This window comes from Microcebus murinus, chromosome 19 (assembly GCF_040939455.1).
Source record: "Microcebus murinus isolate Inina chromosome 19, M.murinus_Inina_mat1.0, whole genome shotgun sequence".
Classification (NCBI taxonomy): domain Eukaryota; kingdom Metazoa; phylum Chordata; class Mammalia; order Primates; family Cheirogaleidae; genus Microcebus; species Microcebus murinus.
The window spans coordinates 37,090,659-37,114,016 of NC_134122.1; the positions used below are offsets into that span (position 1 = coordinate 37,090,659).

General features: G+C 50.2%; 2 protein-coding genes across 5 annotated transcripts; one reads left to right on the top strand and one right to left on the bottom strand.

Moving 5' to 3' along the window:
• The first annotated feature begins 892 nt into the window (after positions 1-892).
• RUSF1 (RUS family member 1) lies at positions 893-17,860 on the top strand. Of its 3 annotated transcripts, XM_012764121.3 has the most exons (13): positions 2,040-2,382; positions 2,595-2,709; positions 8,298-8,343; positions 9,512-9,544; positions 9,631-9,736; positions 12,040-12,141; positions 13,869-13,939; positions 14,018-14,202; positions 14,278-14,335; positions 14,776-14,846; positions 15,534-15,677; positions 15,767-15,844; positions 16,362-17,860. In XM_012764121.3, the coding sequence occupies exons 1-13, from the start codon at positions 2,083-2,085 to the stop codon at positions 16,457-16,459; spliced, it is 1,407 nt and encodes a 468-aa protein (XP_012619575.1). In that variant the 5' UTR covers positions 2,040-2,082; the 3' UTR covers positions 16,460-17,860. The 3 variants fall into 3 exon arrangements, with proteins under 3 accessions (XP_075851517.1, XP_012619575.1, XP_012619576.1); XM_075995402.1 differs by lacking the exons at positions 2,040-2,382; positions 2,595-2,709 and adding an exon at positions 893-943; XM_012764122.3 differs by lacking the exon at positions 2,595-2,709 and having other exon boundaries at positions 2,235-2,382.
• On the bottom strand, positions 16,528-22,972 carry SLC5A2 (solute carrier family 5 member 2). Of its 2 annotated transcripts, XM_012764120.3 has the most exons (14): positions 22,833-22,972; positions 22,221-22,292; positions 22,041-22,145; positions 21,067-21,231; positions 20,656-20,761; positions 20,005-20,085; positions 19,672-19,901; positions 19,269-19,404; positions 18,938-19,045; positions 18,645-18,795; positions 18,343-18,511; positions 18,050-18,265; positions 17,095-17,221; positions 16,528-17,009 (listed from the first exon to the last, which is right to left on the bottom strand). In XM_012764120.3, the coding sequence occupies exons 1-14, from the start codon at positions 22,956-22,958 to the stop codon at positions 16,783-16,785; spliced, it is 2,019 nt and encodes a 672-aa protein (XP_012619574.1). In that variant the 5' UTR covers positions 22,959-22,972; the 3' UTR covers positions 16,528-16,782. The 2 variants fall into 2 exon arrangements, with proteins under 2 accessions (XP_012619574.1, XP_075851516.1); XM_075995401.1 differs by lacking the exons at positions 22,041-22,145; positions 22,221-22,292; positions 22,833-22,972 and adding an exon at positions 22,146-22,211 and having other exon boundaries at positions 16,528-17,221.
• Positions 22,973-23,358: the final 386 nt, after the last annotated feature.

Consider the following 23,358-nt stretch of genomic DNA (forward strand, 5'->3'; position numbering starts at 1 on the left):
GAATATAGCAAAACATTACAGAAATGTTAAGTGACTATGCTATCTGTATTTTGAAACTCAAAATTAAAAAAAAAAATGAAGTGCTCAAGTTTATCTCAGTATCATAGTCATTCTGCATATGTGTCAAGTAAGGTGAGGTGGGGTAGAAGGGCCTTACAGGCTGAAGTCCACGAAGAAGGTGATAGTTTGGGAGAATCAGAAGTCTCAAGTAAGGAGTTGTCAGTTGGAGTCAAACAGTGGGGTTCCAAGAATGCCAGGTTAAGAAACCTTCTGATAGGCCAGGCGCGGTGGCTCACGCCTGTAATCCCAGCACTCAGGGAGGCCGAGGCGGGCAGATTGCTCGAGGTTAGGAGTTCTAAACCAGCCTGAGCAATAGTGAGACCTCCATCTCTACTCTAAATAGAAAGAAATTAATTGACCAACTAATATATATAGAAAAAAAAAATCAGCCGGGCATGGTGGCATATGCCTGTAGTCCCAGCTACTCAGGAGGCTGAGGCAGTAAGATTGCCTGAGCCCAGGAGTTTGAGGTTGCTGTGAGCTAGGCTGACGCCACAGCACTTACTCTAGCCTGGGCAACAAAGCAAGATTGAGGAAAGGAAAGGAAAGGAAAGGAAAGGAAAGGAAAGGAAAGGAAAGGAAAGGAAAGGAAAGGAAAGGAAAGGAAGGGAAAGGGGAAAGGGGAAAGGGGAAAGGGGAAAGGGGAAAGGGGAAAGGGGAAAGGGGAAAGGGGAAAGGGGAAAGGGGAAAGGGGAAAGGGGAAAGGGGAAAGGGGAAAGGGGAAAGGGGAAAGGGGAAAGGGGAAAGGGGAAAGGGGAAAGGGGAAAGGGGAAAAAGGGGAAAGGGGAAAAGGAACCTGCTGATAAAAACAGAGTGCGTTGGGCAAATTTCTACTTTAGAGTGAATACATTGCCCTAGATGAGAAAGGGAAGGAGAAAAAGAGGTGAGTTGGCTGGGAGAGAAACATTCTCTGTTTAGACTTTCCCCCCAGTTTCATGGACCCTTCTCCCCACAACAACTTCCTGCCTATTTTTCTTGTTTTCTGACATTATTGCAATCTCTTGACTGTCCCATCTCTCAGATTCTTTAGGATCCTTTCAGAAGTAATAATCCTCCAATCTCGGAGAAGGCTGAAAGACAGAATTCTAGTCGATGCCAGAGATGCTCAGAAGAAACAAAAAACAGAGAACTGGGGAGCTTAATGGGGCCTCATCTGGTCCAATTTCTTTTCATCAGGCATTCATTCGTTCATTCATAAATATTTTTTATGTGCCTACTATGTTAGGTACTGGGTTTAAAATAAGGAGTAAAAATATAGTCCCTGGCCTCACAGCAAAAAAGGCAACCGACTTGCAACCACAGCTAAAAATTCTGTAGCCAAACAGGGTGTTGAACATAACTGTTTCCCTAGGGTCGCCCTCTTTTCTTCTCCCCATTACTGGAAGTTGCGGGTTATAAGGAATTCAGGTGCCTCGGGGACTTGGTGGGTCAAAAGGCCCCCACTACGCCTGACGCCTAACTACAAAATGTCACAAAGATAAACGGCCAGCCGGGCGTGGTGGCTCACGCCTGTAATCCTAGCACTTTGGGAGGCCGAGGCGGGTGGATTGCTCAAGGTCAGGAGTTCGAAACCAGCCTGAGCGAGACCCCGTCTCTACCAAAAATAGAAATAAATTAATTGACCAACTAAAAATATATATACAAAAAATTAGCCGGGCATGGTGGTGCATGCCTGTAGTCCCAGCTACTCGGGAGGCTGAGGCAGTAGGATCGCTGAGCCCTGGAGATTGAGGTTTCTGTGAGCCAGGCTGACGCCATGGCACTCACTCTAGCCTGGGCAACAAAGTGAGACTCTGTCTCAAAAAAAAAAAAAAGATAAACGGCCAGACTAGTGCTGGGGAGTCCGAAACAGGTCCGGGAGGTCTGAGAGCAGGGTCCTGTGAGTTCTGAACACAGCACAGGAGGACGCGTAGGCCGGGTGCCCTTTCATGAAGGAAGATTGCCCCTCTGCAGCCACCGTAGCCGAGCCGGACGTCTAGCCTAGCCACGTTTACCTACAGGACTCTGACGGAGAAATTTGGCATGGCCGAAGACGCGAGTCGGGAGGTCCCGCTCTGCTCGGAGCAGTTCGGCTCTGGGGCGGCACGGGGCTGCCGCGCGGCCGCCGACGGGAGCCTGCAGTGGGAGGCCCCGGGGTGGCGCTGGTGGGGATTCTCGGGGGCCTTCCCGGTGAGACTCGAAGGACGAGATGACGGCGGCGTGGGGGCTCCGGGGACGCTGTCACCACCTCTCTCCGGTCTCCAGGCAGTGTTCCTGCCGCAGGGCTTCCCTGATAGTGTCAGCCCAGACTATCTGCCCTACCAGCTATGGGATTCCGTGCAGGTCAGCCGGGCCGTCTGGGTAGAGGGTGGCATATGTCCGGGGGTAAGGGAACACTGCAGGCTACGTCTCTCTCCCATTTCTAGACGGAAGAGTGAGGCCCAGAGCGGGGCTCCGACAAGTCCCGGATCAAACACCAAGAAGGAGAGCCGATAATAGAACGTAGATCTCCGTGCTCCTGCGCCCACTCTTACTCCACTTGTTTTCTTCTCCAGGCCTTTGCTTCCAGCCTCTCGGGCTCCCTGGCCACCCAAGCAGTCTTGCTGGGCATAGGGGTTGGGAACGCAAAAGCCTCTGTTTCAGCTGCCACGGCCACCTGGCTTGTGAAAGGTGAGCTAGATCCCTGGAGCCACATCTGTTGCTGCTCTCAGCCCTGCCCCTTCTGGGCTCTGATGTGTGTTTATTTACAGACTCCTACCTGATTAGGTAGAGTACGAGAGAGTCTCCCCAGTGCCTTAGAGCAGTGTTTTGTATTCCAGTGGTATCGCCCGCAACTGAAATACCCTCATCCCCACACACCATTCCCCATACAAACTTCGGAGTCCCTAAATCATCTGGATCCCAAATCCTTAAGTTAACCATCCCTCCCCCTTTATCTTTTATACCTAGTCTGTGAAAGATCGCATGAGAATGCAATTTATTGAATAAAACTGCCAGCTGCCCAGGGTGGGGGAAATTGGTTAGTTCCAGGAAAAAAAAGAATACATATTTGGTCCTGAATAGGAGAGAGGAGATTCTGGAAAGGATGAAAGTTATTCTGTATCCTTTGGGATACTAGATGATGCCATAAGTAATACAGTGACCATCTGCTGAGTGTGTACAGCTTTTTGAAAAATCATTAAGAAAAAAAGATATGATTTGTTACCATGCCACCAAGAGAGTGACAGAGAAGAAAAGGGAAACTGCCATGTGTTCCACATTAAGAGGGCCCATGGCTCTTGCCACTGTCCTTTGTCTTTCACTACTGTTCCCAGTGGATATTTAAGTCAGACCCAAGGAGAGGTTCATTCCATTCCCAGTATCACTTGGCCACATCTCTGGTGAGTGTCCCTGGATCTTTTGGAGAATCATGAGCCTACTGTTCACACCTTTAACCTTTACCATTGAAACAGCAAACTGGCCAGATATGACTCAACTCTGGAAAGAGGCTTTGTCTAACAGTGCATGTTAGTGGAGAGGTGGTAGTCTGTGGCTTGTTGTCCTGGTTGTCTCTTCTTTTAGTAACAATAATGGTTCACACAAACAGTACTTATTGCATGCCAGTTTTTTTGTTTTTTTGGGTTTTTTTGAGACAGAGTCTCACTTTGTTGCCCAGGCTAGAGTGAGTGCTGTGGTGTCAGCCTACCTCACAACAACCTCAAACTCCTGGGCTCAAGCAATCCTACTGCCTCAGCCTCCTGAGTAGCTGGGACTACAGGCATGCGCACCATGACTAGCTAATTTTTTCTTTATATATTAGTTGGCCAATTAATTTCTTTCTATTTTTAGTAGAGATGGGGTCTCGCTCTTGTTCAGGCTGGTTTCGAACTCCTGACCTCGAGCTATTCGCCCACCTCAGCCTCCCAGAGTGCTAGGATTATAGGCGTGAGCCACCACGCCCGGCCTACATGCCAGTTTTTATATGTATTGACTCAATCTTCACAATATCTCTGAGACAGGTATTGCCATTATCTCCATTGTATAGAGGAGGAAACTGAGGCATAGTAACTTTCCCATGCAGTAGGTGGTAGGGTATAGATTAGAACCCAGGTGGTTTAGCTCAAGTCCATTTTCATACCACCGCACTGTGCTTAATTTGGATCTTTATCATTGCTCTCCTGTTGGCTGAGTTTGGGGAATGCATTTGGAACTTGGGTCATTAGTTGATGCTTTCGTGCCATATCACCAACATGTGGCCTATACTGGTTGAATATCCCTTATCTGAAATGGTTAGGACCAGAAGTGTTTTGAATTTTGGATTTTTTTGGATTTTAGAATATTTGCATATACAATGAGATTTATTGGGAGTGGGACTCAAGTCTAAACAAAAATTCATTTATGTTTCATATGTACCTTATACACATAGCCTGAAGGTAATTTTATAAAATGTTTTTAATAATTTTGTGCTTGTAACAAAGTTTGTGTACACTGAACCATCAGTATACAAAGTCTGTGTACATTGAACATTGTGTCACTGTCTCAGCCACCCATGTGGACAATCTGGTTGTTTGACATCATCATTCCTGACTCTGAGCTTACATTACTGATAAACAATCATATTCTTACATTTATTCACACATAAATGTTCAACGGTATAAAATGTGACACACCATTAATACAGTGAACAAATAATGTGTTCAGAGTAACTAAGCCACACTGTAGCATCGCCTGAATACCTGTATTGGCTGTTAAACAACAGCAACAAGAAATAACAGGCTTTCAGTTGCCACTTACAGTGTTTTGATTAAAATGTTGTCATACACTGTCTGTTTTTTTTTTAGGTGAAAATAAACATCAGAAGCAGCTGAGAGACCAGAAAGTGGGTCCTCTAGGGATGAGGAGACATTCTGCTAGGTGGCAGAATCATCTGCCTCATTATCAGTTTTTGGTTTGTTTTTTTTTGAGACAGAGTCTCTCTTTGTTGCCCAGGCTAGAGTGAGTGCCGTGGCGTCAGCCTAGCTCACAGCAACCTCAAACTCCTGGGCTCAAGCAATCCTCCTGCCTCAGCCTCCTGAGTAGCTGGGACTACAGGCATGCGCCACCATGCCCGGCTAATTTTTGCTATGTATATATATTGGCCAATTAATTTCTTTCTAATTTTATAGTAGAGATGGGGTCTCGTTCTTGCTCAGGCTGGTTTCGAACTCCTGACCTCAAGCAATCCGCTCGCCTCGGCCTCCCAGAGTGCTAGGATTACAGGCGTGAGCCACCGCACCCAGCCTATCAGTGGTTTTTATCTTAGAAGTCTCTCTTTGATTCTATAAACTGACATGATTTCTTGTTCTCTTATGAATGCATGTTGCTGTAGTCCTTTAATATACCTGTCACACATTTTCACCATGTCATATATTGGCACTTTTTTTTGCTGTGTTAACAGTGTCATTTTCATTGTCACTATTATCACAATCACTTTTATTCAGAACCATTTTGGATATTTTGGAACCATCAGCTATTTCCACTTGTGGCATAGTGTCAGCACTCAAAAAGTTTCAAATTTTGGAGCATTTGAAATTTCGGATTTTCATATTAGGGATGATCAACCTGTGTATGTCTTTAGCTCAGGCAGGTTATTAAGAAAAATAAAAACCATTTTAAGATATGAAAAAAAATCCACTTATTTTAGAGCCTGTTATTGGTATTAAAAGAAGACCTCTTAATTAGAAAGGATTTTATAAGCCCTTATTTATCAAATGGGATATATGTATGCAGAGCTTCATATAAGAAACTCCATTGGAATTTTTTGATGTGATCATTTTCAGATACAGATCTCTTAATGGAAGGTGTTAATTGTCATAAGAATAATAATACTACTGGCAACTAATATTTTGGTAAGCCAGACCTTTTGCTCAGTTACCTGTAAAATGTATCTTGCTCTCTGCAGCAGCCATATTAGTTATTAGCTGCCGTTATTAATTCATTTTTCACCTGGAGAAACTGAGACACAGGTTAAGCAACTTGTCCAAGGTCACTTAGGGCCAGGATTTAGACCCAGGCAGACTTATTCCTGTGTCCCACTCTTAACTACCACACTCTTTTACCAGTTAAGATTTTAAAGTGGAACCAAGTACAGTTTGTAGACAGCTGATTCCTTACCTAGGACTCAGAAGTTTCTAGATCTTACAGCTCAGCTAATTGTAAGGAAGCAAAAAAGCAGGTGGGAATTAAGGTTCCTATTCTAGGTCAGGCATGGTGGCTCAGACCTGTAATCCTAGCACTCTGGGAGGCTGAGGCTGGAGGATTGCTTGAGGTCAGCAGTTTGAGACCAGCCTGAGCAAGAATGAGACCCTGGTCTCTACTAAAAATAGAGAGAGAGAAAAGAAAGAAAGAAACTTGAAGGGATTGAAAGGAAGAGGTTTAAAAAAAACAACAGATAATGTGCTTAAAGGGGAGAGGTTAAGGTGAGAGATAGAGGGAGGGGCCCTATAAAGCCACCCTAGCGGATATTACTTCCAGGGCCAGAGAGGGAACAGAAATGGAGAAGCAAACAGGCCAGATGGGAGTGTGTTGTACACATACTTCCTTTGAATGAGGACACTGCTCAGCTCCAGCTGGTTTTGGCAGTGAGAGAAGGTTGGCCCAGTGTTGCGGTGTCTTCAGGTTCTTACAGAAAAGCTTTAAATCCAAATTTTCTTGTAAAATGTCCCCATTTTGTTCACCTATCTTCTCTGAGAGGTTCAGTGAAAGGGAATGATCCTTCCCAAGCTCGTAGGATTGTTGTGAAGATTGAAAGGCATCGATATTTCAGGCATCCAGAGTGCTTAGCAGTGCTTAAGAGTCTCCCTGCAGTCCAGGGTTGGGTAAGCATGTCTATTAGAAGACCTCAGTGCCCAAGAATAGAGGCTCTGGAAAGGAGTGAGTGCATCTGTTTTCAGTGGAGAGTGGGGAGGGCTGGCCTGTGTCACCACTTTTATATATTGTGGGAAGCTCCCAATCCGTCTTCCCACAACTTAGTTTCCCTTCTTACATCCCCCACTTCAGGGTCAGTCCCCTCAAGCTCAACAAGTTGGAGTCCTCTGCCCACAGTGTATATGTCCTTTCCAGTATCTGCCTTGTGAATCCCTCCCTGTTGTCTGGTTCTAAAACATTCCTTCTTTGTGATCCCCTTGCTGAGCTTAATGGATGCTACTCAGTATAAGGGATGGTCTAAATTGGCAAAATTTTCCTGTAAAGGGCAAGGTGATATTTTATGCTTTGCTGATCTTACAGTCTTAGTTGCAGCAACTCAATTCTGCCCATGGTATCTCAAAAATAGCCATAGACAATCTGTAAACAAATGGGCACAGATGCATTGCAATAAAATTTTATTTACAAAACCAAGGAGTAGAAGCCTGCAGACTATAGTTTACCAATTGCTGGTTTAAATCTGTTTTTTGTACTGATTGCTCTCTTAGGCTGAATTTTGAGCCTGGAAGCATGACTCTCTGGTTCACCGCAGTATCCTCTGTGCCTTGTGAAGTACCTGGCACAGAGTAGGTAGCCAATAAGCATTTGTTGTGCAAATGAAGGTCCAGCTGGTTCTGGAGACTTCTCTTACTCTGCCCAGCTTGAGGAGGCCTCTACCTCTGCCCTGCATCCCCAGCTCTCTGTCACCAACCAGAGTTTAAATTCTTTTTTTATTTATTTGTACTACAATGACCACCTGTAATCCTACTGCCCAGCCTAAGAGCTAGCACATCAGCAATAACCTTTGAATTTCTACTTAAGATTCCCTGCCAAAAATAGTTTTGCCAAATAGATATGTATTCCTAAACACTGTATTGTTTAGTTTTAGTTGTTTTAGAGCTTTATGAAAAGTAAATATACTGTATTTACTTTTGGTCTTCATAAGTCACTTTTTAATGCAAGATTATATTAGTATTCATCTATGTTGATATGGGTAGTTGTGGTTGTTTGAATTTTCACTGTTGTCTAATATGTCTCTTAGTGAATGTACTAGAATTTATGCAGTTTGTCAGTGAACATTTGCATTAGTCCCAGGTTTTTTGCTGTTATGAACAATACTACAAAGAACATGTCTTGTTCATGTTTCTCAGAGTACATACTGAGGAACTGCTAAGTCTAGGCACTGTGACCTCATCATAAAACTAGGTCTATCCAGAACTTATCATACAGGACTGAGCTTCCTAGGACAGTGATCCAGGGTGAATCGGCCAATTCAGTGCCAGGATCTGCAGCTGCCAAGCCTCTTGTCTCTTACCAGTACCTTCTTCTCTCCCTAGATTCAACTGGCATGCTGGGCCGCATCGTCTTTGCGTGGTGGAAGGGGTGAGTTTGTCTTCCTATACATCAGACTTCTGGCAACTCTCCCCAGTGACAATAGTAATGATAGTGATAGTATAGCCATTAACTGTGCTTGTGAGGGTTCAGTGAGATAATCTATGCAAAGTGCTTAGCACATTGCATGGTACATAATAAGTGCTCAGTAAACACTAGCTACCATTAACAGCTCTACCTGTGCCACATGAGCACTCTGCATATTGTCTCTAATCCTTATAACAACTTTGTAGGATAGGATTGAGTGTATAAATTTACAGACATGAAACACCTAGAAGAGGGAAGTTACTTGCCCAAGCCATACAGCTTGTAACTAGTGAGATGGGATTTTAACCTGAAGCCTGTATTCTTTGCATGGTGTCAGGCCCGTTCATTGGGCAGAACCCTAGACCAGACCCATGTGTTCAGAAGCTCTTCATGTGTGTCTGGTACCCCACCCAGGAATGTTCTCTTTCCCTCCAGGAGATTTCAAATTAAGGCTCAGGCCTATTGTTGCATATTGTGAGCTGTGCTGGAGGCCACAATATCTCCTGCCACTAGGATCTTGGAGAAGTGGTCCCCAGGTGTTTGTGCACAGGCCAGGGAGTCACTACCTGACAAAGAGGGGCAGATGAGGTAGTCATTCACAATGTTGTGTAACAGAAGTATCCTAGGCCCAAATGTTGGAACGTACCCTTTCTCATGGCCTTTTCCTCCTACTCTCCATTTGATCCAAGGGAACCATATCCCCTGTCTGGGCTAGTTATCTGCAACATGAGAGATTACACTTAATTTAGTGTTTAACAGTCCAAAATGTATGGACTTCTTGATGGGTGCCCTCAATGAAACAAGAAAAAGAGGGAAGAGGCAGAGAAACCCAGGAATAGTCTCTCTAAAAGGATGGCCAAAGGTCAGGAAGCAGCTACAAGACAGTCAGGTTTTTTCCCTGGTAAGTCACAGTTAATAAGGGGGAAACACTAGGTGATCACTGAAGGTTCTCCCAGCTAATGGTGGCTTTTTAAGTAGCAGGGACAGGCTGTGGGGACAGATGTCGGCATCGGGAGAAGGTATGGGTTTCCTGAGCCCTTCAGACCTTACCATGTCCTAAGACTCCCCACAGTGCCCATAGGACATGTTTTCTCCCTGAATCCAAATTGCAACAACCTCTCCTCCCCTACAGGAGCAAACTGGACTGTAACGCCAAGCAGTGGAGGTAAGAAGGGGCTGGGACAGGGGTAAAGAGTCTTCTATTATGAAAGTTGCTTAGCTCTGACCTCTAACCTCTGATCCCACCCCCAGGCTTTTTGCTGACATCCTCAATGATGTAGCCATGTTCCTCGAGATTATGGCTCCCATATACCCAATCTGTTTCACCATGACTGTGTGCACCAGCAACCTGGCCAAGGTACCCACCTCTGGGGCACCCCTATGCCCATGCCTTGGTAGTGTTGTGTGTGGGCTCACTTGGACTCTGTGCTTCTAGAAAAGTGAGAAAGTTCAGATGTTTCTACTCGGACCCAGCCATGTTTTCTGATCTTCCTCCTTCCAGTCAGCCTCTTGTGCTTCAGTCAGTCTAAGGCAGTCTAGAATCACAGGACTGATGAGGGAACTCTAAGCTGAGAAGTAGCAGGAGTGGTTTAATGTCAAGATTTGGGGATCAGCTTCCTGACTACTCTTATTCTTTTGGTAAAATATTTATTGAATGCCTATCACATGCTCGGCATGGAACATAGGCCCTCCCATCTTTGAAAGGAAGCCACGTATAATTACAGAAATATTTATGGAATGATAGGTACAGGTATTGCAGATGAGAAATGTAGGGGGCTGCGAGAGGGCTCAGCAGGGAACCCAGCATGGTCAGAAGATGCAGGAAGGCCTCTCCTGGAGCTGGGTCCCAAAGATTGAGCTGAAGATGCAGAGTGGGTGTTCTGGGCAAAAGAAACAGTGTGGGTAAAAGTCCTAAGGCAAGATGGAGCATGGACCAGGCAGTGAGGCTGGAGGGGTGAGTGGGATGAATGCAGGCTCTCCCTCTGTGCCAGGCTGCCCACCCTCGCACCTCCTGCAGGTTGGCCTCGTTCAGATGAGGAAACTGAGGCCTAGCAAGGATCAGTAAAGAACGTAGCCTGTCCTCACTAGAGTCAAGTACCTGGCACAGAGTAAAGACCCAAGAAGACAAGTAAGATCCATGTCAAGGGCCCATCTATCTATTTAAAATCACTTTAGTCCACATGTTCTGGTTAACAGAAAAAAAATAAAAAAATAAATAAATAAATAAAAAAAATAAAATCACTTTAGGGTAGCTTTTCTCTATAAGGCATTACTGGCATTGGGGTGGAACAGTTCTTTGTGGTGGAGGGCATTTAGCTTCCCTGGCACAGGCACTAAATGCCATGAGCACCCCTATTCACCCACCCGCAGGGTAGGAAACCCCAGAGAAAACTCTGCTATAGCTATAGACCAAGGTTTGGGACCTCTGAAATGTGCTTTAAATTCTATACTAACCTCCACTTTTGGGGCCTCCATCTGTTCATTTATCAAATAAGGGAATAGGATAAGGCCATAAACTTCCCCTGAAGACCCCTCTCTAGAGTTCCTGTCTCAGTAACCAGCACTTCTACCCCCGACCAAGAGAAGCCTGGCTGTCATCCATGCCTTCTCCTCATCCCCTTCCTCTGTCACCCTCAACCAAACCTCTACTCAGTTCTGTTATTTTTCCCTCCTAAATCTTTGTAGTTCATTCACTCCTCCATCTCCTCGTCCCCACCATCTCATTGCTGGAGAAGCACAGTTACTTCCTAGATAGTCTCCCTGCTTTCACTCTCACCCTGTTCTCAGAGCAGCCCAGTAATCCTTTCAAAGGGGAAATCAAATCACGTCACTCCCCTGCCCCATCACTCTTAGGACAAAGACCTTAGCAAGGCTACATGTGGTCAGGTCCACATTTGGTACCACATTCCTCTTGCCTTTGAACAAACTGTTTCCTCTGCCTATGTAATAACTTGTTTGATTACTATCTATTGACCTATAAGCTTCATGAGGGCAGGGTCCGTGTCCCACTTGTATAATAACACCTAAATCTATCACTGGCATCTAAAAGAACCTTGATTGAACACCATATTTTAGGCTAAAAAGAAAAAACAAAAAAACAAAAAATAAATAAATAAAAGAACCTTGATAAATATGGGATGAATGAAGGTGATCAGTGATCTTCGTTGAAGAGCTTTATCACCTGAGATCTCAGAAGGAGAGATCCAGGTTCCCTAGGAGGTCAGGGCCACCAATGTCACTTTTTAACTGAGCTGGAAGGCTGCATAGGCCTTCACTGCAGCAGGAAGAGAGTACAGGAACTGCAGGCAAAATGTAAGCATGAAATTGGAAGGCAGATTGGGCCCGGGAGCTCAGCAAGGGAGAGGGTGTAGCCAGAGTAGTAGAAGGGTGGGGAAGATCTGGGCTACGAATGATCTTTGGGCCTCCATCTTGGGGGAGGACATTGAGTTTCTGTAGGGCCACATCCCCAGGGTGATAATGGCAGACAGGACTTTAGTTTTGTCCTGGGACGAGATGGGGGAGGAGGGCCTAAGGGAAGTTTGAGGTGAGAATAAGAAGTTACCAAGGGTAGCATTCAGAGTCTTGCTGTGGGTCACCAGCCTCCTGTGTTTCCACAGCACTTGGCTGTTCTGACCTTCACCCTTCCCTTTCCCCACCCAGTGCATTGTGAGTGTGGCTGGCGGGGCCACTCGAGCTGCCCTGACCATGCACCAGGCCCGGAGAAACAACATGGCCGATGTGTCAGCCAAGGACAGCAGCCAGGTGAGGAGCCAGGGTTGCAGGGATGGTGTGGGGGAGAGGGAGGGGCCAGGCCAGGCCAGAACACAGTTTAGGAAAATGGACAGAAGCACCTGAGTGTCCCAGGGGCTGAGGGACACACAGGAAGAAATATAGCTGCTCCCTGCTCTGACTTTCAGGACACATAGTCAGGTGTGAGGGTACGGGCTCTGGCGATGACATGTCCAAGCTGATCCTCTCAGGTCCTGCCACTGCCTGTGAGGCTGAGAGTAAGCCCTCACCCTCGCCCTCTCTATGCCACAGCCCCCCCTGGGAGCTGGGTGTTCTGATCACATGAGGCCCCACACGTGAAGGCACTTGGCAAGTCAAAAGGTGCTCGGTGTGTGGGTTGTTAAGGTTACTGGCCGGAGGCTCCACTCAGCAGCTTAGCAGCTGTCTGGCTCGGCCCCTCCATTTGCCCAGAGGATCCTGGGGGGGAGGGTAGGGCCACCCCTAAGACTGAACCCTACATGTATTAAATCCCCTCCCCCATGCTAAGTGCTCATGTGCATTGCATCATTTAACTGTCGCACTAATCCTGTGAGGTAGATGTTATTATTCTATTTTATAGATGAGGAAAGTAAGGCCCAGGGAAGTCCCAGAAGTGTGAAATGGTTTTCTTTGCCACTGAAGAAATTTAGAAACCTCTGTTCAATCCAGTCCTGTTTTTTGGCACAAAGAGCACCTGAGGCTGGAGAGTTCTTTGTTCCCAGCCCTTCTGGCAAGGGGTGGGCTAGGAGAGTAAAGGCTGTGGGTGTGGCAGTAAACTGAGGATCAGGGGCCTTGGGAGTTCAGGAGCAGAGGGTCCTCCACTCACAGATGGGAACAGTCATTTCCTGCAGCCACATTGAATGTAAGAAAGCATCATCAGCAGAAAGCAGGGGCCTGCTGCAGGACCGAGCACATTTCTCAGGCTGTCCCTGTGATGTCTTACTGCCTGGTAGACTGAGGAAGCCCTGGGGCCTTGGAAAAAACAGCTTGTGGTTAAGGAAGGGTTGGGGGCCAGCTAGAGAGCAGGAGAGAAGGGGCATGCATAAACCTGGGAGACTTTAAAGTGAAGGGCCTGAGTTGTACTTGTTTTCCCTGGGACCCCATTACTGGTAGTTGGGGGCCCAAATCCAGACTCTTCCTTCCTTGTGATGAGTTAGGGGCAGGTGACCCTGGGGTCTTTTTACCTAGAGTGACTTCAGTCTGGCCCTCAGAGGGTTCTAATAACATTGATTCCTAAGGGAAGAGGTTTAGGTCTTGTTCCTTTTCTTCCTGTGTGGTTCCTTGAGCCCTTTGAAATTTGTCTGCCAGTTACTGCATACTAAGGGGGTTGGCAGGAGATCAGCCTTTTTAAACCACTAAATAAAAGTAGCTCCCCATGCTGAAGAACTAGTCACAGTAGTGAGTACCTGAGTGTGGGACTACCCCAATGACTCTTGCAGAACAAAAGCATGTCCAAAGGCTGTTCCGATGGCATTGTATATACCTGGGCAGAGAAGCAGCTGGCTCTTAATAAATTGTAGCTCACTCACCAAAATCATTAAATATTTACTTGGCACTCCTATATCCAGTCATCCATTCTTCCCATATTTAACTATAAATATTTAAGTAGGGAGCCCTGGAAGGTTCTAGAGCAGGGAAGAATGTGGCGAAAGGCACTCAAGGTTAGTCAGTCTGGCCTGGAGGGAAGCCCTCCAACTCTCACCCCCGCTGCCATTTTTCAGGAGACACTGGTGAATCTGGCAGGGCTCCTGGTCAGCCTCCTGATGCTTCCTCTGGTGTCAGGTTGCCCCAGGTAAGCTGGGAGCAGGGCGGGAAGGAGACTCGCAACTGGGCCTCTGCCACCATTGGCTGCCTCATCCTCTCGCCCTAGCTTCAGCCTTGGATGTTTCTTCTTCCTCACTGCCCTCCACATCTATGCCAACTACCGGGCAGTCCGAGCCCTTGTCATGGAGACCTTGAACGAAGGCCGGCTCCAGCTGGTCCTGAAGCACTTCCTTCAGAGGGGAGAGGTACTCGACCCCACTTCAGCCAATCAGATGGAGCCGCTGTGGACAGGTGACCCAACCCCTTGGGCTCAAGTCCTGTGTCTCCCTCCTACTGGCTTGGCATACTGACTCTAGCTTCCCACAGGTTTCTGGCCATCGCTGTCTCTATCCCTGGGGGTCCCCCTACACCGCCTGATCTCCAGGTGAGTGTCCCAGTGTCTCCCTCTCATCACTGCTGCCACCCACACTCCCCACACATGCTTCTTATTCTGGTTGCACACTGGCCTTCCGCGATAATGCCCCACCTCTCTGTTCTAGGTTCTTGATTTCCACAGACAGACTTGGGGGTCAATGTGGGTCTGGGAGGGAGGAAGGGTACATGGCATAAAGTAGATATAAGGAATATGTTTGTTGGATGAAGGAAGGATGGGTGGGTGGGAGAATGGATGACTGGATACAGGAAGAAAGGAAGGATGGACGTGGGGTGCATAGGTAGTGGCTGAAGAAGAGATAAGTGAGTGACGTACAGATAAAGTATGGACAGTCATGGCTAACAGTTCGGTGGCTGTTCAATTGACTAGAGGAGTACCCCTGCCTTTCTTTGCTTTTCCCCTCCCCCACTGTACTCTCTTCTCTCCCCTAGCGTCTTTGAGCTGCAGCAGCTGGTTGAGGGGCACCAAGAACCTTACCTCCTTTGCTGGGACCAGTCACAAAGTGAGTGTGCCTCATTCTCCCAGCCTAAGACTCGCCCTCCTTTTTTCAGCCTCTCATTCCTCCAATCCAGGGCCCCAAGGCCTGGGCAGAGTGGAGGTTGCCTGTTATTCTGGAGTTTAGACTAAGACTTTGGTGCATTCGAATTATAGCTGCATGTCCCAGTGAAATTCACTTTACCCCTCTGTAAAATGAAGCTAAAAATACTCGCCTTATTACCTGTAGTGTTTTTATGAGGATCAAATAAGGTGATTATGCAAAAGCACTTTGTACATTGCAGCACACTTCCTCAAATAAGGAAGTGACTTTTGGCTGTCCCTGGAGAACCACTCTTCTCTCCCATTTTGGGTCACCTCTTGGGTAAACAAGCCTGTGAGTTTATTGGTCTGCTGGTCATGTGTTAAAAGGTGGTTATTCTTACTAGCCATTAAAGAAATGCAAACTAAACCCACCTTAGTGAGCTGCTGAGGTGAGTTTATTTTGAAATTATATTTGGAAATTGAGTATTTCAGTGTGACCAGAGCACTGGGGAGTAACAGGAGATGAAGTTGAAAGGAAAGGGTGAGGAAGACAGCCATCCATGTGAGGCTAAGGCCTCTGGGGACAGATAGGTGAAGCAGGGTGATAGGGTTGAGGAGGTTGGGGGAAGTCGCCCACCCCTGATACCAGTGTGTCTCTGGGTCTCTCCAGACCGCGTACAGGTAGTTCTGAGCCAGATGGCAGGCCCTGAGACCATCCTAAGGGCCGCCACACATGGGCTGGTGCTTGGAGCCCTGCAGGGAGACGGACCCCTTCCAGGAGAGCTGCAGGAACTGAGGAACCGGGTGCGAGCAGGTAAGAAAAGGCCTCATGATCTAGACTGCTGATGACGCAGTGCAGAGGTGGAGAAAGGACAGGAAAGCTGGTTCTGTATTCCACCCCAGGTCCTGAGAAAGATAGCTGGATCATCGTCAAGGAGACACACCAAGTGCTGGATAAGCTTTTCCCAAAGTTCTTGAAAGGTAGGTAACATCCTTCAGACCCGTGGCTCCTTGGTCCATGAAGCCTTCTCCCTGGGTACCTTGCCTACTCCTACCCCACCCTCCCACCTGGAAGATAAAAGACTTGGGTTCTCTCCGTGATCTTGAGTCTGGAACTCAGTTTCACTGTGTGTAGGATGGGGAGGTTAGGATGGTCTCTGAAGCTGTGTCAATGTCCACAGTCTGTATAATCCTGATTGGCATTTAGGAAACATTTGGGGGGATCAAGGGAGGTGGGGCTCACATTTACTGGTGATGACCTTTTATTTAGCACCTATTCCATTCCTGCCCTTTTTATGTGCTATCTCAATGAATTCTTGCTGCAACCAGATGAGGTTTTCACCTCATTTTAGACCAGACATCACCCGGCAGAGGCAAGGAGAGCCCAAGTAGTGCATAAAGCCTGCTCCCGGCTGTGCCTCTCCTTACCCTTCTCCCCAGGGTCAGCCCGGAATCTCTTCCCCAGCATTCCCAGCAGCACCCCATGATCTCTCCCTAGGACTGCAAGATGCTGGCTGGAAGACCGAGAAGCACCAGCTAGAGGTGGATGAATGGAGGGCCACATGGCCCCCGTCTCCAGAAAAGAAGGTCTTGTGAGCATCCCAGATGGAGGCCCAGGGCTCGGGACAGGAGCCTGGAGCAAGGACACCTTGACCACACCAGGCTGTGGGAAAGGCAGCTTTATTTTTGCTTAGGGAAGCTGCTATGGCAGATTGGCCAAGCCCTCATGGGAAGTGACTGCCAGTCAGATGGACTGGGCCCCAGGCGGAGATAAGGCAGAGAAAAAGGGAACCAGGACCTTTCCACCCCACTTCTGCCCTTTCCCCTTTTCTGGGGATTACTGCAGGCCACCCACTCCCACTTATTGTGAGGGTGAGTCCTGCCCTTGCTGTGGTTTATGCTGTCCAACACAGTTGTTCTTAGGCATAGAAGCCCCAGAGGAACACCGCCACGGTCATCATGAGCAGGGCATTGAGGTTGACCACACGGGCCCAGCGCGTGTCCTCGCTGATGTCCTCCAGCCGCCTGGCTGCTATAGCCACCTCCTCCTGGGTGGGGGGTGGAGGACCACCTGCCCCACCCCTGCTCATTCCACAGAACCAGAGCAGACACCGGCGGAATAGGCTTGGTGACGCGGACTGCGGCTCTGGGAGAAATTGAGGCTCCACGGTTAGTTTGCAGGAACATAGCTGCTCCGTCTCCCCGGCCCTCGTCCTCAGACAGTGCCTTACCCTCCATCTCCACCGCGTGCTCTGGGCTCCCATTCTGTACGGGGAGCGGGGAGCCTTGCAGCTCATCGGCATCCAGGTCCTCTCGCTCCTCCTTGCTGTTCCGGAGACTGAAAACCAGGCGGTGGAGCTGGGGAGTGATGGGAGCAGGGACCAAGTGGGCATTCTGTCCCCTCACACCAAGCTCTAAAGTGTCCTGTGCACACTGCCACACCAACTCTATCCCCCTACCTTCCTTTTCCTCACTCTGTCCAGTCTGCACACCTCGCAAAAGGTTCAACTCTCGAAAACTCCACTGCCCATAGCTGCCCCTTGCCCTCAGGCCAAACCCCAAGCTCCTCAGCTTGGAGTTTAAAGCCAATGGCCCTGCTCCCCCTACCTTTGTCACCTCAAGTCTCCTGTCTACACCCAGACTATGACTTTAGACTCTGGTCTTACAGTCCTGCCAACACAGTATTCCTTCCTGTGGGTATTTGCTCACAGTTTCCTCCTACTGCTTTGGAATCCTGTCTGTCCTTCCAGGCCCTGGTCTTTTGCAGGCACCTACCCCACCACCATAAGCCCTGCCCCAGAGTAGCACGAAACCAAGCCTGTTTAGGGGGCTTTCAAGATGGTACTCTGTCCCTCTCAGCCATTAGTCAGATCCTGTGTTTTGAGTCCCAAAGGCCACGCCAAGGGATGGGCTTTGGTGGGCTTTAATTGCCAACTCACCAAATCTTTAAGCCACCTCTCCCTAGACCACTTCAAATAAATGGTATTTACATTAAAATGTGCTTGCTCTGCAATTGCAACTTCCAACTAAACTCCCAGCCTGTTCCCCGCAATCCTCAGTGTAGAGAAATGCAGATCCTCACTGGGTGTTCGCGGAAGCAGACCGGCAGGGGAGGGTGGAGAGGGCTGCTCTAGCCCACACAGTGCTTGTTTAGGGCACCCAGCCCATCCAGAAGCTGGCACTTACATGCTTTTGAGGAATGGGTGCAGTGCACAGCGAGACTATGAGAATGAGGAGGCTGGAACAGAGGAAGAGCACGATGGCAAAGTAGAGGTAGTGCACACCACAGAGGAGTGCTGGGCATGCTGAGGGCCGCACACAGCTGCCGGTGCCAAAGGAGAATTCAGGAATCAGGCGTGCCAGGCCCATCAGTAGGCCCCCAATCAGTCCCCAGAAGGCACCCTGCAAGGGAGACAAGGTCAGCAAGCACAGGATGCCCAAGCCCTGTCCCAAGTTTACAATGTGCACACACCACTCACCTTCTCATTGACGCGGGGCACAAAGAGTGCCAGCAGGAAGACAGCAAACACTGGCGGTGCCAAGTAGCTGGAAACTGACTGGATATAATCGAAGAGCTGCCCACCCTGTGCCGCCTGTACCACGGGTAGCCAGGCCACTGACACGGCCACGATGAACACCACCCAGAGCCTGCAGTTGGAGGTCATCAGGAGATCTTACCCAGGACCCTTCTCTCCCCAGACCCCTGCAGCTGCTCCACGCCCCCACCATGGGCTCATTTGTGTAACAGGAATTGGGGAGGAGGGAGCAACCCAGGCTGCACCTTCCTACTACCAGCAGCTCCCGGTCGCCTGCACGGGGCCGCAGGCGTGTGTAGATGTCCATGGTGAAAAGCGTGCTGCTGCTGTTAAAGATCGAGGCCAGCGAGGACATGAGCGCTGCCAGCATGACAGCCAGCATGAGTCCGCGCAGACCTGCAGGCCAACAGGAGCTGTGTGGTTGGAGTCACCAGAGTGTGTGTGTAGGGGGGGTTGGCAAGGGGTGACCCCTCCCGGAGCAGTGGCCACAGCACCACTGCATCTGTGAGCAAGAGGCAGTGCAGGTGCCTGCCCTCACCGTTGGGCATGAGCTTCACGACGAGCCGTGGGTAGGCGATGTTGGAGCAGCCCACCTCAGTGCCACACACACGCTTACACACCTCAGGCACCACACATGCCACTTCGTCTGCAAGAAAGAAGCCACGGTCTGGGAACTAGAATCCCTTAAGTGGGGACTGAGAATCCTAGCAGAGGAGAGATAAGGGACCCCTTGTGGGAGGCAGAAGTAGGCGGCCCTATCAGCAACTCTTAAGAGGATAATGGAAATGGAAGATGGGCACCTGGATCTTTGCACAAGAAAGGGGCTGGATGGACATAGGACTCGGGCTGGGCGGGGGTGCAGACATTACCTGGGTAAAGAATGCGGCTGATCATGCCTGGCATGACCATGAGGAACATGGGCATCAGCTTCAGATAGCCGCACAAGATGCAGCCCGCCTTGATATGAGTCAGGCTCTTCCCAGCCAGGCAGCGCTGCACTATGACCTACAAGGAGGGGCGTTCAGCTACCTGCATACAGTCCCGGTACTCCAACCCCTTAGGCCTTGCCTCGACCCGCCGCGCCCCCCCCACCCGCCTACCGCGCTAATTTGTGCCCACCTCTGGCTCAGTGGTGCCCCAAATTCAGCTGCATTCTCAGACCTGGCCACTGGAGTGCGCCCCGTCGAGTTTAGTTCCGCCCCTCCCAGCTCCGCCCACAGCGGTTCTGGTTCTGCCCCAGCCTCGCTCCGGACTCCGGCCCTGCCCCCGCACCTGGTCGCTGCACCAGTACCAGCCCGAGACGATGGTAAGCCCTAGGATGACTGCAGGCCACGGCAGGTCCCCCGTCACAGGGTCCCGGAGCAGGTGATAGGAGTCGGGCCGGGGTCGATAGCAGGAGCTGGAGATGTTGCCCACGGCCGGATCCTCGGACACCGTCAGCGAAGTCATTGCCCCCAGGTATTTGTGGAAGAGACCCGAATACCCGCCCACCTCGTGGAAGGCTGAGCGGGCAAGGCCGTCAGGGGACCCGGTGCCAAGGCCCTCCTTGGGACCCACATGCCAGAGACGAGCGATGTCCCCTCCCCCACTGGCCGAGCCCCGTACCGTAACCCATGAGGATGAAGGACCCCCCGAGAATGACGAAGGTCTGCACGGTATCTGTGTACATCAGCGCTGCCAGCCCTCCTGCAACAGGCCGGGGTCAGTGGGGACAGCCCAGCTCGTGATCTCACAGACAGGCTAGCCCTAGCACACACGGTGCCTTTGCGAGGTCTGTGTAGTAAGAGGGGGTGATTCTCAAGGTTCCATGCTCAGCTCCATCCCTTCCCCAGAGGGGCCCCTCTAGCCGGCCTGGGCACCAGGTCCCGCCTACTGTGGTCCCCATCCAACGTCAGGTCCCGCCCGAGGACCCTCTGAACTGTGCTGGAATTGGCCAGAGATCTTGGAAACTGGTTAAGTCTGCTCTCCTGCATGTTCAAGGAGGGCAAGAACTGCTAAATTGTCTTTTTCCCCCAGTCCCCACTCAGGCCCAGCGTGGGTTCTCAGGTCTGAACTTGCAGTGCGCATCCAGTGGAAAGTAGGGAGAGAGGAAGAGTTTGCTTTCCAAAGATTTAGTTCCTTCTCCTGCTTGGACCACATCACAGGTTCAAACCTCTGCACTCTACTTTCCTCTGGTGGCTCCTCTAAACCCGGCCCACAGCTCCCAGCACATATCCCAGGCCCGCTCCGTTCCCTAAGCTAAGCCCCTGTCAGCACCTGTCACAGTGTAAATCATGGTGATGATCAGGAGCGCGATGACGGAGGCGTAGATGTTCCAGCCCAGAGCCTGCTGAATGAACACTGCCCCGGAGAACATGTCCACCTTGGGGGACGGAGCAAGCGTGAAGGTCAGGACCCAGGGGTCAGGACACTGACCCAGGCTCACTCCTGCCCAGACCATAACCCTACTGGCCAAGCCTCAAAAGTTCCCTTTTTTTCCGATGGCCTGACCTTCCCAGGTCCCAGACCCTGTGGCTGCGGCCCCAGAGACCTATTCCTTCCAGGCCCTGCCTCCATGGTTCTTACAGCCAGTTCTCCATGGCCCCACGCCCTTGAGGGCTCTCTAGAGCCTTCCACTCGGTGGCTCCGCCCTTCCGGGGCCCCATCCCGCCCGCAGCGCATGCTCACCGAGATCTTGGTGAAGATGTACAGGAAAAGCGAAAGCATAGACAAGTAGAGGCGGATACGATGGCCGCCAAAGCGCTTGCGCAGGTACTGCGGCATTGTAATGACACCTGCCGTCAAGTACACCGGAGCAAAGAGCCAGCCGAGTAGCAGCACCACGAACAGTGCCTGTGGGTACAGCAAGACAGCTGAGGGTGACCTCGTGTCTGAGATTTTGCCATGAGTCTGCCTTCACCCCTGAAGGATCTGAGGGACCTTCTCTTCATGAATATCCCACTCCAAGGCCAGTGGCCCTGGGAAGCACCTGGAGCCCAAATGCAGTCAGTGTCCTGGGCATTAAGGAATGCACCCTCCTGTGCACTTAACTAGAGCCCGCCTTGCCATCATCCCTGGCTAGTCCCTCCCAAGATGGTCCCTATGTCCCCCACCCCCTTTCTAGCATATAAACCCAAGCACAGACTCCTCAGATTGACCCCAGCCTCTGCCAGGGAGTGCTGCCTCCCCTCTCTTCTCCACCCAACCCAAACCTTTTGTCCCTCAAGGCTCAGCTTAGAGGCCTCCTCCTCCAGGAAGCCTGAGCTCAAAGCTGTGATCTTCCCAACCCTCCAAGGTGAGACACAGTCCCAGAGCTTTGTCTCCTCTTCTCAACTCCAGGAGATCCTCCTAGACCACAGCATCTCTATCGCCGAGGCTCACCCCACTTCAGAGAGGTGTAGATGAAGGCCCACAGACGGGAATGGCTGATACAGGCTCACACAGCAAGCCAGGAGCAGGACCTATGCCTGCCCTGAATGTGCCCCTCACATGCAGCCCTCTGCCTCCAAGCTGGACGTGTGACTCTCACTCCCAACCCAACCATACCCACAATTGGGAAGTCCCACATCCAATCTCCTATCCCCCTGCCTGGAGCTTCCCCAAGGTGTGACCTTTCCAGGGGTTCCCACTGGGGTTGGGGCTATGGCAAAAGGGGGCCTCACATTCCACTCAAATCCAGCCACAGCCAAGCCGCTCGCAGCACCAGTCCCTGCCAGGCCCACAAAGTGGCCGCTGCCGATGTTGCTGGCAAAGAGAGAGGCCCCAACCTGTGTGGCCAGAGGGGGCTGTTAGGCAGGCTGCTTCCGCAGGCCCGCTCCCCACCATGGCCCAGCGCCGCTTACCGGCCACCACACCATGCTTCGTCCCGCCAGGAAGTAGCCGCGGACGGTGCCTCTGTTGGTTCTGCACATAGACTGGGGGACAGAAGCAGGGGAAGACCTGGGTTTGGGGCACATCTTTGGACCTCATTAGCCTTCTCAACACATTCCTCAGCCTTGTTTCAGGCTGAAGATTAACCAGCACTCAGCTCCGCTGATTGTTTGCACCCCCACCGCCAACCTCCTCCCAGACACCCAGAGCAACCGGCCCTAATCCGAGTGTCCAGGTCCCCAAGTCTTATCGTGGCTGGATTTGGCCTGACTTTCCTGGGGGCTTTGGATGTGGGTTACTGGTCAGCCATCATGTGGACGTAGGAACCAGGATCTCAGTTAAGGATGCTGACTCTGACCAAAATCCATTGACCCCTTCACCTAGCACACCCCAAAGGTGGGAAAACAAAGAATTAATGTTGTCTGGGCCTCCCTGAGTCCCTCAAAAAACCTGCTTGCCCCTCAGAGCCCTAGGTCTCTCCCTCAAAGATCCAGGCATCCTTTCCCCATCTAGGCAGTCTCTCTGAGACTTTTGCTCCCGACCCCAAAAGCCAAACCCCCTTTAGGACCCCCTCAATTTCTCACCCACAAGCCAACACCAATGACCAGCAGGAAATAAGCAGCAATGACCAGGATATCAGCAGGATTGTCGATTAGGACCTTCTGGACCCCTGGCTCTGGTGCCATGCTTGCCTCCGTGTGTTCCTCCATTCTACCCAGAATCTGCCCCTTGAGGGACCGGCCCCTGGGCTCCCCAAGGAGAAGGATTAATGGTTACCTCAGGGGCAGTGAGCCGACAAGTCCCCCAGGTCTCATCCCCCCTTCCCAGCTTTGTTTAGCTGAATCAGGTCATATCAAGGCCGAAGGCTGGTCCTGGGGAGCTAGCTGGGTCCTTTCAAGTTCAGGAGCATTTCTTCCTGGGCCTTAGCTCAGTGGGCCTCTCCCCAGTGCCCCAGACTCAAAATTGCCTCTTTCATTCCCTAAAAATACATACCTTCAGCCTCTACCAGGGAGCCTGACTGAGCCAGCCCCCTGGTTTTGTCTAACACAGAAGAATCATTTTCAAACCCAAATCTGACAGTGTTACTCCCCTCCTCAGAAGCCGCCATAG